At 37.8% G+C, this 15148-nt stretch overlaps 1 protein-coding gene across 2 annotated transcripts in view; it reads left to right on the top strand.

Annotated features, from left to right (window-relative positions):
* Positions 1 to 286: 286 nt before the first annotated feature.
* MPPED1 (metallophosphoesterase domain containing 1) overlaps positions 287 to 15148 on the top strand; it is a gene marked incomplete at both ends in the record, with an annotated part of 50834 nt that continues 35972 nt past the window's right edge. For both annotated transcript variants that reach the window (XM_082308566.1, XM_082308565.1), the window contains 2 exons: positions 287 to 438; positions 5623 to 5808. In XM_082308566.1, coding sequence (XP_082164692.1) covers positions 287 to 438; positions 5623 to 5808 — 338 coding nt within the window. The remainder of the gene's footprint in view (positions 439 to 5622; positions 5809 to 15148) is intronic.

The raw sequence follows: 15148 nt of genomic DNA, 5'->3' as shown, positions 1-15148 counted from the left end.
TAAAGTACGTTCATCAAACTGCTGAGTTGGAAAGGTTTGTGACGAGTTCTTTGAGCCGTGTGTCTTCATCCCTGCATATCGCCCCTTCATCTTCATCTCATATTAAATAAAGCAAATTCCAAACAGATTAACTGTCAAACAGTTACGCTCCATCTCTTCACTCTGCTTTTAGGTTTTTCGAAGGGGAGTGTGCTGATTAGGTAAGGAGATGTCATGGTCTTCTTCCGTCGATGTAGGAAGATAGCAGATATGATCGCCTGAAAAAGCCGAACTACACAGTGCAAGCATGGCTTTCGCCCAGTCGCACATTATGGCAGCTAGAAGGCATCAGCACAGTAGACTCATAATTGAAGTGGATGAGTACAGCTCCAACCCCACACAGGCTTTCACGTTCTACAACATTAACCAGGGACGTTTTCAGCCCCCACATGTGCAAATGTAAGTATTATAGTTTTGTTATTGCTCTAGCACAGCCTTCTAAATTGTTATTGCCTTGTCGATGTGGTATTTGATGGACCAGTCAAAAAGAATTCAAAGAACACTGTTTGCTGCCTTTCTAATAATAATTACTATAATGATACAAAATCAGTCGATTTGGAAAGTACAAGTACTTTGTTAAAGGATGGGAGAAAGAGCACTCCACTAGCATAACTTTAATACATAATACTTGCGTATTAAAAAGAGAAATAAACAACAAGCAGTGGTAATAAAATAAGAGATGCTACAGGGATGATACTTTCTGCAATCTTAATAATGTTTGTTTGCATTGTGCACTTGCTTATTGATGTAAATAGTTGTTGAAAATACCAAGCCCATATCTGTACAACACATACTATTTGGTTAGTTATATTACAGCTACATAAAAGGGAAAAATCACATCAATAAGTAAAATAGTGTGGGCACCCATCCGACAACTTACTTTCATACCGATGTGCTGAAGATGCCAAGTGCTTAAAGAGTAATTAAAATAATGTGTTTGTTTCTGACTTCTTATATAATGACAACATCAGTAAAATTAACTGCTCTAAATGATTTACTTGTAATGTAAAGTGGAGAATTATAATTACAAAATGAAACCTGCCATAAAGTTTAAAGCCAGAAGGAAGAGCAAAACAGTAAAGCTATTACAAATAAATTAAGTATAAAATTCTACTGTAAAATATTTTTATAGGGAATAAAAATGTCTGCACCATTTTATTGTGTTTATTAAAGACAGAAGCAGCCTTATCTTTACATCAGAAGGCTGGTTTTAATTTTTTTAAAGGAAACTTTTGTTCCTTTAGGAAGACTGAATAAATATCACCTCATTCACACATTTTTGGTGTTTAATATGATTTGGTAATTTACAAACATAGGCCATGATTTCTGCAGTTAAAAAACTCAGCAATTATGACTGGTTGAATGCTATGCATATATTTAGTGAATGCTTATGTACATTCTTTGGCATAAATTAGATATTATATTAAAAAAATCTGAAGACTAACAGATATACCAGGCTGGTGAGCAAACACTCAGTTTTTGGGGGCAGTGTATTAGCTTATGGTCTGTGTTGGGGGTTTTTAGGTACTACTGAAATGCAAACAGTAAAATGAGTTGAGTGTTAGCACTGGGAAACATCTTTTGTTTATAGAGCTGGCAAATGGTAACAAAAGTACAAACAAACAAATGTGGGTTCAGAAATACTTTTACAAATGAAAATGCCAAATGCAGGTTGCTTTATTTGTCCAGGCTTAGCCATACTTTGTGAATATTCAGACAGTTCCTGGGCACTCATGAATTTGTTCAGTGGTCTTAAAAGCTGAATGTTTTTTACTGGGCTGAAAATGTTATTTATTAGAATTCACTTTGTACTCAACAGTATGCTGTTTAAACTTCTAACCAGTAACAAATCATATTACTGGAGGGCTTAGACAATCAACTGCATGATAGAAGTTCAGCACCTAAGCAAGTAGTTGAAAATAAGCTGTCCTTAGAAAACGGTTCCTCAGAAGAGTTTAGCAGTCTCTCATGAATGATTAATGCTATTGAAGAAGCTTGTGCAAATAGAAAAACAGGCTAAATCAATTGCAACATTTACCACAATCTGACCTACTCTTTCTCTTGGTACAGAAATTGTAAATAATGTTTCTGAATACCAGCAGGATTGCTTTTACCTCCTACCAATGAATAGAATAGTAACAAAGAAGGGAAAAGTAGACATAAAAAGGGTAACAAAAGCACCTTTTATTCACATGATTGTTACGGGTGAAATCTTAGCCCTGCTGCAGTCCATGCAAGTTTTGTCGTTAACTTCAGGGAGGTGAGGGCTTTGCCTTGTCTTTGTCAAAATACCTAAATTAGTGATGTTGCAGGCAATCATAAACAGATTTCACATAGACCTGTTAACATTTGAACTTGTAGTAAACTACTTTAACCACAGGGGTTTTTTTGTGCTCCTTTTCTTCTGAATTCAATCTTGCAGCTCTTCCTTGGTCCTCTGTGCAGTTTTGTATTTCTTGTTTCACTTTTCAGCACCCATAACGTGCTGACAGCCCTTTCCTAGCCCCATCTTAGTCATGGTGTCCCCATGCTTGTGAGATGACTGGGTTGCCACTGACAAGAAGGGTGGTAAATTCTGACAGTGTTTTCAAGTCCATCGGTAGTTTCTGGGAAGTTCCTGTCTTACTCCTTTGTGAAACCACTCAAATCTAGTGTATAAACTAGCCTCTGGCAGGGTATTGTGCTGAGATTTTAAACTTTGCTTTTCAGTTTCTCTGCAAGTTTTCATACTGGTCTAAAGAAAAACAAAAGCATTCACACAAAAATAATCAGCAGATCTTTATTCCTCTGCTCACGCTGCAAGCAGTGCATTGGGTGTTGGTGTGACAGCTGCTGTGGGAATGCGTTACACAAGAATATGGGGATCGAGCCTTCAGAAATTATTTCCAGTAACACAACTTAGATGCGTTTGTGAAACTTGACATATGTTTTTACCTATATCCGGCCTCAGTGTGTGCATATCACTTCAACATGAAAATCTGCATCTCATTTATTTGTTTTTTTTGTACTGATGCCTTTTTCACATGAAAATTCTCTAGCCCATTGCACAGGATTTAAAAGTTATACATACCTCAGCAACCAGGAAAATGCTGTCCACATCTTTCCCACCCCCATCCAAACTATAAGAAAAAGCATGTGTATTATGTGCTGCATGGGTTGCAATGGTCAGTAAGTCTGTTGTTTTTTCTGTTCAGCTTCAGAGGAGCAACATGTGAAATGCATGCTACTCCCCAACACCCAACTTACTGCTGTGCTGAGCTTTAAAAGATTTCTGAAGGAGAAGAAGCACCTGCTCTAAAGGCTACTGTACCATGAAGTCAAAAAGTGGTGTTTAGACGAGGCCATATCCTTATGTTGTGCTAGGGTAGTATGCATAATTTAAACCTGGCTTACTAGTACGACCTGTAACTCACTTTGGGAAGTGCTGGGCAGGGAGAGCAGTAATCAGAAATTTGTTTACTGAACTGATGTTTAATCTTTTTAGCTTAAATGGCTGCAATGGCAGCCAGGGACAGCTCTGCCTCATTTTTATCCAGCCATCCCAGTTCATTTTGAGGAGGAACTCCATGAACTGAATGCATTACCCTTAACACAGCTCACGCCTTATGAGAAGCCTCACTCACTAGTCAAATCCCACCATTCCCCATCCACATTCCTTTATCACCCATGCTACCTCCACTCACCACCCATGGAGCTCACTCTATGGCAGCTCTCTTCCCTCCAAAACAGAGGCATTTTTAACATGCGATGGCAGTCATTTAGCTGCACTGTTTGAGGTTGTGACCTCCTATGCCTAACTCCCCCTGCATCTAACTCTCTTTTTTCATCTGCCCTTCTACATGTGCCTGCGGTCCTCTCGCAACATGCACACTCCCTCTGCCCTGCACGCAGTGTTTGCAGCTGCTCTCTCTCGGGGTCCAAACGTTGCACTCTTTGTCAGCCAAGTTTTACAATTTCCAGTACGTGCTTGCTTTCATATCCCACTAGCATGTACATACTGCTGGGTATTCATTAGGTATGATTTGATCCCAGCTGGTTTTACTCCTTACCTCATGTTTGGTTACTTTCTGCTCAAAAACTGGAACTTCAGAAAGATGACTACAAGGTACTTGTACTAAAAGGCTGTTTTTCCAGTACTGCTGTAAAAATCCCAACATTTCTTCTTCCTAAAAAGGTATAGGAAAGACTGGTACAAACTAATTTGTTCATACTCTAGTTTTGTAGTTATATTGTAGAAAATGCTAAGAACTTTTTCTATATTTAACAGGATTTGAATGTTTTAGATTTATTCCTCATGCTCTCACTAATCTTGTGAAGTTGTCAAAAACACCTCAGTTTACCCGCCTATAAATTTCATAGAATTCTTCTTTGACTTAGAGAAAAGATGGCATGATTAAAGATGATTATTGTATGATGTCTTTCAAGCAATAAAATTACTTCTGAAAATTTACCCAGTAAACAGGGGTAGTATTATTAATAGCAAAGATCTCTAACTTTTTTTCTGAGTTTTTATTTATATGAAAGTAAGCTCCTGAACTGAAACACAACCAGCAAGGGATAGGAATATGTATTACATACTGCAACAGTGAACAAAACTAATTTTATTTGTCCTTTCAAAATAAATGTTGTAAAAGTAAAATAATTTGTAACAATCCTGTGTATCTCTCTAGTTTCTAGTGACATAAATATAACTCTTGCATCTCTAGCTTTTCGATTTTATTCCACCAGAATTCCCTAACTGGAATAGCAGATATGGTATAGCTTCATATAGATACATTTACTTCTATATATTCTAAGAAAATATTGATTGAGGGTAAAAAGATTGAGTTGAAAATAAGTATTCCTCATATAGCAGAGAGGTGTTCTCTTCTAAATCATAAGTAAGTCTCATCAAACTGGGTCAGATCTTTTCGTTTCGTCAGTTTTGAATATCGAGATTGGGCTCTGAACAATGCAGCCTCACCCCTCACAGCATCTGATTTCATTTAGTATAATTAAGCCCAGAAAGTTGCCACATTTGTCCTCACAATAGTCAGGCTTGAACATACATTTACAGCAGTTGTCAGGAGAGTTCTTATCTTGCTTTGCATTAACACACTGAAACGTATCTCCAAAATGTGTTAATTAAATTTGCTGGAATTATATAACTTGCAGAAAAAAGTTATAATTAGAAAAAATGCATTTAAATGTATTTATGTATCTAAAATAAATCTTTTCCCTGTGTACCGTGTAATCATATTTAAACAATGAAATGGGATAGTACTGTTCCTTTGAAACTGACAGTGCCTTTGATTTATTTGTAAGTATTTGTTTCAGAGTTACTGCCATAGTTCAATCTCTTTTCCTTAATCTCTTTAAATTAATCCATCTACCCAACAAATACTGAAAATGTTGTGATGTGAACATCAAGAATTTTTACACCTCCCATTAGTGTTAGGTTTGTTTTAATAAATCCCTTCCATCAGACAGATCTAGAAGTCTGCGTAATGTTTTGTAAAGGTAAAAAGTAGTATTAGAATTGCAAAGTAGACACTAAGAAGTACATAAGTACTTTATAACCTTGTTATGATGCATTTCCTGCAGGGTTGATCCGGTGCCCCATGATGCTCCCAAGCCTCCAGGATATACACGATTTGTCTGTATTTCTGATACTCACTCAAGAACTGATCCCATCCAAATGCCATATGGAGACGTGTTAATACATGCTGGTGATTTCACTGAGCTGGGACTTCCTAGTGAAGTAAAAAAATTCAACGAGTGGTTAGGTAGGTATTGAATTCTGTGTGGATTTGAAAGTAAATTTGTTTACTGATTGTGTCTGCCCCTTCTGCCTCCCAGTAAAAACCATCATGCACTCAGAAATTATGAATATTAATTTGACTTTTAAATTTGAATGGCAATGAGCAGGAATCAGATTTTTTTTATCTTTTTTTTTTTTACAAATATTTTTGCATTTTTTCAACTGAGCAAATAAGATTTGTGAGACTATTCATCTGTTCTGCCTTCACACTCTCAAGTGTACATTAAGCAACTTCTTGGTGTTAGTAACAATTTAAGTCGGTAGGTCTTTAATGATTTACATAAAACCTCTTACATACATTGTTATGGCTTTGCTTCCCTGCAAAAAAAGTTGTTGTGACTGAAAACATTTGTCTGTTTAACCCCGGAGGCTCATAGTTTTTTTATCTGAGGCTCAGCTGCACCACAGTGATGAATTCCAAACAAAGCAAAACGTGTGCCTGTGGTTGCTGTCTTGGATGTAGCAGACCAGATGTAGATGCCTTCTGTAGGCAACTGTTGGCATTGGTAACTGAAATTCTGTTCCACTGGGCAAGAGAGTGGTGATTTACATGTGCTTCTGCAATGTTTTGTATATGCTAAAAAAAATGACAGTGAAAATTGGAAAGCATACACTGTATCCAGACAAAAACCCGGATCGGTATTGTTCCTGCAGCAGTGTGGATACCTTAATTTAGAATAAAAATGGATTCTGGATTCTGATACTTCATTATCAAAAAAGGGTGAGAGGAAATGAAGGAGTTGGAGAGAGAAAGGACACAGTTCAAGGGTAATGGATTTCAGTTTTTAGGTTGATTTTCTTTCCCGTAGTTGGTATTTTTGCATTTTTCCTGGTTTTTTTTTGCTACATATTACAGCATTCCACACTGGGAAGGCACAAAGCAGACAGATGCATGTAGGCTGAAATGGAATATAAAAAAAAAGTCAGGACTTCACAATTTAAACAAATATTTACTAGCAAATAATTATCAGCAAGGCTGATAAATATTTGAGCTCGGGAAGCCGATAATATGCTCCACATGGAACAACTGCATTGTTCTATGAGTGTTAAGGTAGGGACAGCATGTGGAAGTCACATACTCTGTTCCAGTGCCCTCACCTCTGTCTCTGTACCCAAATGGAACAGGTTGGTTGTAAAACAGAAAGCAAATTTTAATCCTATTTTGTAGGTCTCTACCATGTATTATAATCATGTACTGAAAATAGCATATAAAGATTATACAAACCATATGGTTATCCCTTCTAAATAATACCCATTTTATTTATCTGCCAGTGTGGGAAGAAAAGTGCTTTGGGATATTGCTAGCGAGCAAGGATGGGGGCTACCCACATTACTTGCTGCATGGTTTCTGTCTCCCTAGTTCTCCATCTGCCTCCCTGCTGGTCACAGCTGTACAGTGTTCTGAAGAAGTCCTTAAGCTGAAATCCTCTCAGTATGGTAGGGAGATTTCCCAAGGCATTTCTGTGATGGTCTTTTCATCATTTTTATTCCAAACGAAGGCTTAATTTTCTGACTTTTCAGGCATGCTTCCAATTTCATGGTAGTGTGTGGTTTGGGAAAAGGTGATCTTTGTGGTTTGAGTTGTATTTTTGCAAGAACGTCTTTGAGACATGCAAATTTAGCAGGTTAAAGATTTTTTTTTTAGTGTCTTGGCATTTTGAAAAAATGCAAAATTTAACTTAATTTTTTAATTCATTCTGGAAAATCCAATAAAAAAATAATTTGGGGTCACTACATAGGTTTCATTCAGCTAACATTTAAAATTTTTTTCCAGTTCAAAATTGTAAACTTTTTTTTTTTAAATTACAGTCAATGAGATTTCACAATAGAAACTTTAGCTTTTTTTGAAAGTTCGTTTTTTTTTTTTTAAATGAACAATTTATCAACTCTTGAATACCTTGAGTGTTTGCAAAATCTATAGTAAGTGGTAGAATGGTTAAAAGTGTTCACTTTGAGAAGAAGAAATTTCAAAAGTTTTTGCTGGTTGTCCATTTTATTGTGAAAGGCACTAGTCTTCAACAGTTTTGATTTTTCTAGATAGCTGCTTCCAGTACGCACCATGATTTTGCAACTCCCACAGCCTACCCAACCTTCTCCTTCCTTGTCTTAACATTTTACTAGTTTCTTGAGAAAGTAATTGACAGACTCTGGCACAGACTTTTACCTCCACAGTCATTCTGATCTGCTGCCACCAAATTTCCCTGTCCGTTCCTTCATCCCATAGCACAGGGCTCACCTTCCCACTTAGTTACTTTGTTCTGTGTCAAATCTATGTCTTCTGCCATCATTAGGCTATAACTTTGTTTATGCCTTGGAATAAACCCTAGAATATTTGTTTGTTACTCCTTCCTTTGATCTCAGCTTCCTCTTGGGCACTAAATACATATCCTACTCCTGCCTTTGCACCATGTCTTTATGTGTAGCATTGATTCCTACCTTTTAGCTTTCTGTTCCGTCGTTCCCTCTTGGGTCTTCACCACTCTGGTCTGTCGGCCTATTTCATCTTTTCAAGAGGCCCTTCAGCAAGTTCAGATTTTATCTTTCTGTTCTACATAAAATTTCTGTGCCCGTCTGATGCAAAGTATATTTTACATTAACATCATTAACTTCCATGGACCTTATGGTTATATCGAGCACATGCTCAAGTGTTGTGCTAATAGAGGCACGTTGGCTTGCTGAGTCATACCCTAAAATATGTTCTCTCTTTTTTAGGCTAACTGTATGTGGGTACACAGGAAGGCCTGTACCAGCTCAGATAATATGTCTCTCTAGCCCAGTATTGTCTTTGACCGTGGCTAGCAGCCAAGGTGCTCTGCTTTGTCTGCCCCTTAGTCACCTAGTTTTATACTTATTATCCTCTGACCCCTAAAGCCCTCCACTTCGTTTCATTTCACTTCATTCTTTTTGGTAATTAGTTGTTTTCTTTCACTTTTCTGTTTCTCAAAGCCCCCTCCCCCCTTCCCAGTGAGGGATTTGAGGTTTTACTAGGGCTAGGTTGATGTGTAACTCTATGGCGGAGATTAAATGCTGGTGATAACTGGATGTGTACATTTTCTCAGCTTTCTCTGGTAGGCAGTCCAGGGACTTCTTGAGCCACAGTGTTACTTTGCATTTAATATATAGATTTTTCTTCTCTGAGTTTTTAAATTGCCTTTTGGATCTATGCAAATTTTGAGTGCCGCACTATCTTGCATCAGAGTTCCACAATGGGATATGGATTGCATGAAGAACTTTGCATATTTTGAACCTGTCACCTACTAGTTTCATTTGATATTTCCTAATACTGGAAGAGGCAAGTGAACAATTTCATTCTTCATTCTGCTTAAGAATTTATAGGATCTTCCTATATCTGCCCTTAAGATATTTTTGAGGCTGAAGGCTGTTTAGAAGTCCTTAAATGTCTTTGATCATCTATATCACTCTATGTACCTCTTTGTTCTATATCCTTTTAAAAATGGTGAGAGCAGAACTGCACATGATCTGAGAACACCACAGATTTATCCCCTGGCATAATGAAATCTCCTAGTTTGTTCTCTTTTCCTTTCCAGTGTTGTGGATTATTCTGTTTTTATTTTTGACTGTGACTGAACAATGAGATGGCATTTTCATAAAATTGCCTATTATGACTCTATGAACTCTTTCCTGAATGGTAATATCTAGTTCAGAATCCATCAGTGTGTATCTATAGTTGGTATATTTTTTCCAGCGCTTGAATTGTTCTGCATAAATTTATATTCAGTTTCATCTGTCCTCTTATTGCCCAGTCATGCAGTATCATGATGTACTTTTGCAAGTCAGATTTCTATTTTGCTACCCTTATTCAGGGTAGCTTAGAAAAAGAAGGGAAAAAGGGATGAATAGTCAGTTTACAAAACTTGCCAGTGGTGCCAACCTGGTCATTTCCCTCCCTTCTTTTCCCAAATTGACCTTTCTCCTGTTTTTATATTTAATCTTTTCCTTTTTTTACCTAGTTTCTTCTCTGACTGTATTTTTCTTCCAAATTTGAAAATCCAATTTTGGAGAATCAGGAAAAATGAAGTACAAAATACGTATTACAGTAGGGGCACACAGAAGGCCATGAGGCCAGCGAAAGTTTCTAATGACAATATAAGGATGCATGGTATGACAGCTTTGGACATATGCTAATTTTCCACTAGGTCCAGGAGATTTTAATGACATCACTTTAAACAGCTAAAAAATAATTGGAGGGAATTGTTTCTGAATGCATGGACCTGTTAGAGCAGGTCCAGAGGAGAGCCACAAAAATGATCAGCAGGATGGAACACCTCTCCTGTGAAGAAAGGCTGAGAAGAGTTGGGGTTGTTCAACCTGGAGAAGAGAAGGCTCTGGGGAGACCTTATTGCAGCCTTTCAGTATATAAAAGGGGCTTGTAAGAAAGATGAAGGAAGACTTTTTACCAGGGCCTGTAGCAACAGGACAAGGGGCAGCGGTTTTAAATTGAAAGAGGGTAGATTTAGATTGGATATATGGAAATAATTTTTTACAATGAGGGTGGTGAGACACGGAACAGGTTACCTAGCGATGTTGTGGATGTCCCATCATTGAAAATGTTCAAAGTCAGGTTGGATGGGGCTTTGAGCAACCTGATCTAGTGAAAAATGTCTCTGCCTATGGCAGGGAAGTTGGACTAGATCATCTTTAAAGGTCCCTTCCAACCCAAACCATTCTATGATTCTGTGTAATCAAGGCTAGATAAGGTAGATTATACCATAAGATATATCAAGCTCACTATGCACTGTAGCTATCCTTGTCCTCAGCTTTTTCATTATTTTTGTTTTTGTTATTTATTCCCTACCTGCATATAAATCAAATGTCTTGTAGGACAAATACAAAGACACATGTCCTGCTTTAGTGAGCTCATCAAATAATGACTCCAAAACCATGTCTATTTTTTATCTCCCATACTGTTGGCACTGGAAATTGCCTGCTTGGCTCAGTTGCTCTTGTAATTCCCCTTGCTCAGGTCTGTAATATCATTTCCAAATTGTGTATGCTCCAGGACCCACTGTCACTTTGAGCTTGTGGGTTACTTTCCTGGAAATTTAACTAAATAGCCGATCTGTGGTATAAGCTGCAACACATACTTCCTTATTCTTTCAGGAGAATTCTCTTCTGTGGATGGATTGGAAAGATTACTTAAAATAACACATTTTATAATATCCATTGTTTCAGTGTGTTTGCTTGAGATTTTCGAATGTCAAAGACAGCCTTCCTATTTGAAATTCAAGTTCAAGCTAAATTTGAAATAAAAAAATAGAAGGTGGCTTTGCATTGTAGTGAAAAACAATAATTAGCTCTTCAGAGTATTTTCCTGAAAATGTTGATCTTACTTGCATATCATACACGCACAAAAAAAATGACATGCACTTCAGGAACTGACCTGGGCAGATTCGGCTCAAAGGATAATATTTTTATTTCAGTCTAAAATGTATTTTAGAGTGAAAGTGCCTTCCCAGCTATAGTAACGAGCACTTCCAGAATTACCTGCTTCTAGTATTAGATTGTAGAACAAAATCAGCTAATTTTAGTCAATAAACATCATCCCTACTTTTAAGTTCTTGATAAAAAATAAAAGATCTTCAGAAAAGCCTGAAACACTAGGCTTAGCTTTACTTTTGCTTTACTGTTCAATCTTGCAAAATGATGGTAGTTATTTTTCTTCCTCTCTTAACAGGTATTTTATATTTTTAAGTTCAATAATACTCACATTTAAAACAGATTAAAATTGTGTTGAAGAAGAAAGAAAATCAGATTCAGAGCAGCAAAAGAAATTAGAATTTATAAATTGTAGTCATGCCATTTTGACCATCGGTAATTACACTATTTTTATGTTAATGTAGAAACCCCTTGAAAGAAGTATTTAAGCACTAATTATCTATTTACAAAAGAATGGCTCTGGAAATGCAGTGAAAAACATTGAGCTGTGTAGGGATTTAGAACAGATGTCATTTTTAAAAGACTGGGCATACTAAAAAAAGTACTGGTTTTTATTGCATTTCTTAAATGTGTGATGGCTCAGATATGTTTGTACATCTAAGGCTCAGACAGTGCAGCACAGAAAAGTGCACACTCTTCCAGTATTTCTCCAGTTCTGGGGAGTCAGTATGTCTTGAAGACTTCTGGACATTAAACCGGCTGCCGGGAGTCTCGGGGAGTATTTAAGCTACCCCCCTATACTGGGAAGATGACCCAGAACAACTGTTTTCCAGGTATACCTACCTCCCATGCTAGAAGCTCTAGCAGTGGTAGGTGCTAAAGGATTTTTCCTTCATTCCCTCCTTCCAAACACACGTATGCTTTTGGGGGATTTCTTGCACTTTGTACTAATACTGAGGTTGCTTCTTTCCACTGATGGAGTGGAAAGTAGCCAAACTTCAAGATTCCCAGTCTCTGGGATGACTCACCTAAAAATGTCCTGTGAATTTCTTAGATATTGAGATCCCTGACCCCCAAAATAAGCAAGTGACTAAAAATACCCAGTCTTATTCCAGACTAGCAGACAAGTGTAGCTTTAGGAAGGCAGTGCGGCCCAGAAGTGTGGAGAGCAACCAGGGAACGGAAAGGTCTGGAATACGATTCCGTGAACTGTCATTGCCTCTGGCGGAAATATTTGAAAGAGCCTGAGGAAGATGATAGGCAACCGAATTCTAGTTAGTCCTCTTCAGATTTGATAGCCTCTTTATTGTTTCCCCTTGTAAAATTGTGAAAATGATGCTTGATCCACCTACCACATAAATGTATTGGAGGATTAATGATTCTCAGTACGGCACTTTGAATGCCTATTGCAAAGCACTGTACGCAAACATTAAACATTGTTATTAGTGCTGTGCACCTCGTACGGTGACATGACACACAGCTCTTTGTAGTCTTCCCTTCCAGAAGGTGACAACTGGGAGATACTGAAAGCACCTTTGTGGGATCTGAAGATCTGAACAGGAATCTGTATCAGTGTGCAGAGAGACCTATGTAGGAAGTCTAAAGTATTTTTTAATTGTTACTTTCTAACACAGTTCTCCTCTATCTCCTTTGCTTTCGTTGTCCCCAGATACATGTTGTAAACCAAAACTAGAATACTCCAAAGGGCAGAAAAGCTGCTGTAGAAATTTATCTCCTCAGAAAGGTATATTATTTAAGACTATAACTATTCCAGGAAGTAAAAAAGAAAAAAATATTTATTAAAATGGACCCTGTGGCTTATGTGGTTGGGGATTCTCAAACCATCAGTTGCCATGATCTCAGGGGACATATCAAAGGCAGGTTCAATCTAGACAAACCTTGCAGTCGTACAATTTTCTAGGCGTCTGTTACTGACCACTAGTGGACAGAAGGTTCAGAGCTACACAATGTTTTGGCATGACTCACTACAGCTACTCTAATGGCCTAGTTTGCAGCATGCATTGGGTTGGTTCTGCATAATTACAGGGTAATTAAATAAAAGAGGGTAAAAGGAAGCCACTTTTCCTTTAGAAGTAATTTTGGCCAATTATTATATATGTGTGTGCGTGTGTATAAAACACAGTATATCAAAGAGCCTAAGTTGGACTATTATCAGGTATTTTTTAGTTTGATTTCCCTTTGTCTATTTTAAGAAATCCTGTTCTGCAAATGTGAGCAGTATTGTATGTGTTTGCTGTTTTAGTGTTTGATATAATTACTGGCTTTTACAATGCAAGAATGTCTAGAGCTAGCAGGTTACAGATGACTTAGGAGGGAGTGTTCATTTACAACGTTATTCCAGATTACACACCATACAAAAAGTATGTTAATGTGAATTTCCCAGACATCAGCCTCAGTGTTTAAACACAGAACTGTCAAAGAGATGCTAAAAAGCAATCTGAGACAGTTATGCAGTCTTTTTTACTATATCACTCACTGCTGTATTCTAAAAGGTTGAAATGAGAGGGGAAAAGCATTAAGTGGGCACTTATATGATTGTCACTGCTTTTAATGAATACTAAAATTCTGCTCAGTACAATACCAGGAGCGAAGCAAAGCACATCTGCTTGTACAAGTTTGCATTTATCTTGGTGAAGTTGCAAGTTGGTAACAATTGTAAGCTGCAGAGGAGGTCACTGGTTGATATAGACGCCTAACCCCTTAGTACAAGAGGAGCCTTCAGTATAAACATCATGCATTGGCTTTCGAATTATTTGCAGTGTTGATCTAATTTACGGAGAAGACGACTTGCTGATAGAACGGGATGAACCTTTAAGGACACAGAATTCTACTTTGAACAAACTCAGATGCAACGAAATAGCCAACAAAGGCACATTGTTCAGTGCTTTGCATTATGCAGTTTGTAGTTCAAGTAATGGTTCCCCAGCATTTCAAGTTATTTTGTAAAAATTATGTTCACCATAAAAAGGACCTGCTGTAGTTTAGAAGTTAAGAATTGCTGTAATAATTTTGTAATTGGTGCATAAACATGCAAAAAATTAGATGTTCAGTTGATTTTCTTAACTAGTAATCTACAGTAATGAAAGGAATAAACAAAGATGTTACTAGCTAAACAATATATATATTCTTATACACGTTATATTACCAGAACTACTATTAGATTCTTATTCTAAGTAAACAAAGGCTAAGAGACTTTCTGAGAAGGGCTTGCCATAACTGACAAGAACTCCATATATGTAGTTAAGAAGTTAGTAAGAAAGATGATAATACCATCTGGCTATCACAGAAACATGGTGGAATGACTCGCATAACTGCAGTGCTGCAATGGATGGCTATAAACTCTTCAGAAGGAATAGGTAAGGAAGGAGAGGCAGTGAGGTAGCCCTGTACATTAGGGAGTGTTTTGATTGTCTAGAGCTTAATGGTGGTGACGATAGGGTTGAGTGTTTATGGGTAAGAATCAGGGGGAAGGCCAACAAGGCAGGTATCGTGGTGGGAGTCTGTAATAGACCACTCAACCAGGGTGAAGAGGCAGACGAAATATTCTGTAAGCAGCTGGGAGGAGTCTCACAATCGCTAGCCCTTGTTCTTGTGGGGGACTTCAGTTTACCAGATGTCTGCTGGAAATATGATACGGCGGAGAGGAAACAGTCTAGGAGGCTCCTGGAGCATGTGGAAGAGGACTTCCTGACACAGCTGGTGAGGGAGCCAACCAGGGAAGGCACCCACTGGACCTCTTGTTTGTGAACAGAGGACTGGTGGGTGATGTGACGGTTGGAGGCTGTCTTGGGCATAGCGATCATGAAACGATAGTTTCGATTCTTGGAGAAGTAAGGAGGAGAGTCAGCAGATCTGCTACCTTGGACTTCCGGAGGGCAGACTTTGGCCTGT

The sequence above is a fragment of the Platalea leucorodia genome (genome assembly GCF_965183815.1).
Source record: "Platalea leucorodia genome assembly, chromosome: 4".
NCBI classification, from domain to species: Eukaryota; Metazoa; Chordata; class Aves; order Pelecaniformes; family Threskiornithidae; genus Platalea; species Platalea leucorodia.
Note: the sequence above shows the minus strand (reverse complement) of the source record. Positions and strands in the feature narration are given on the sequence as shown.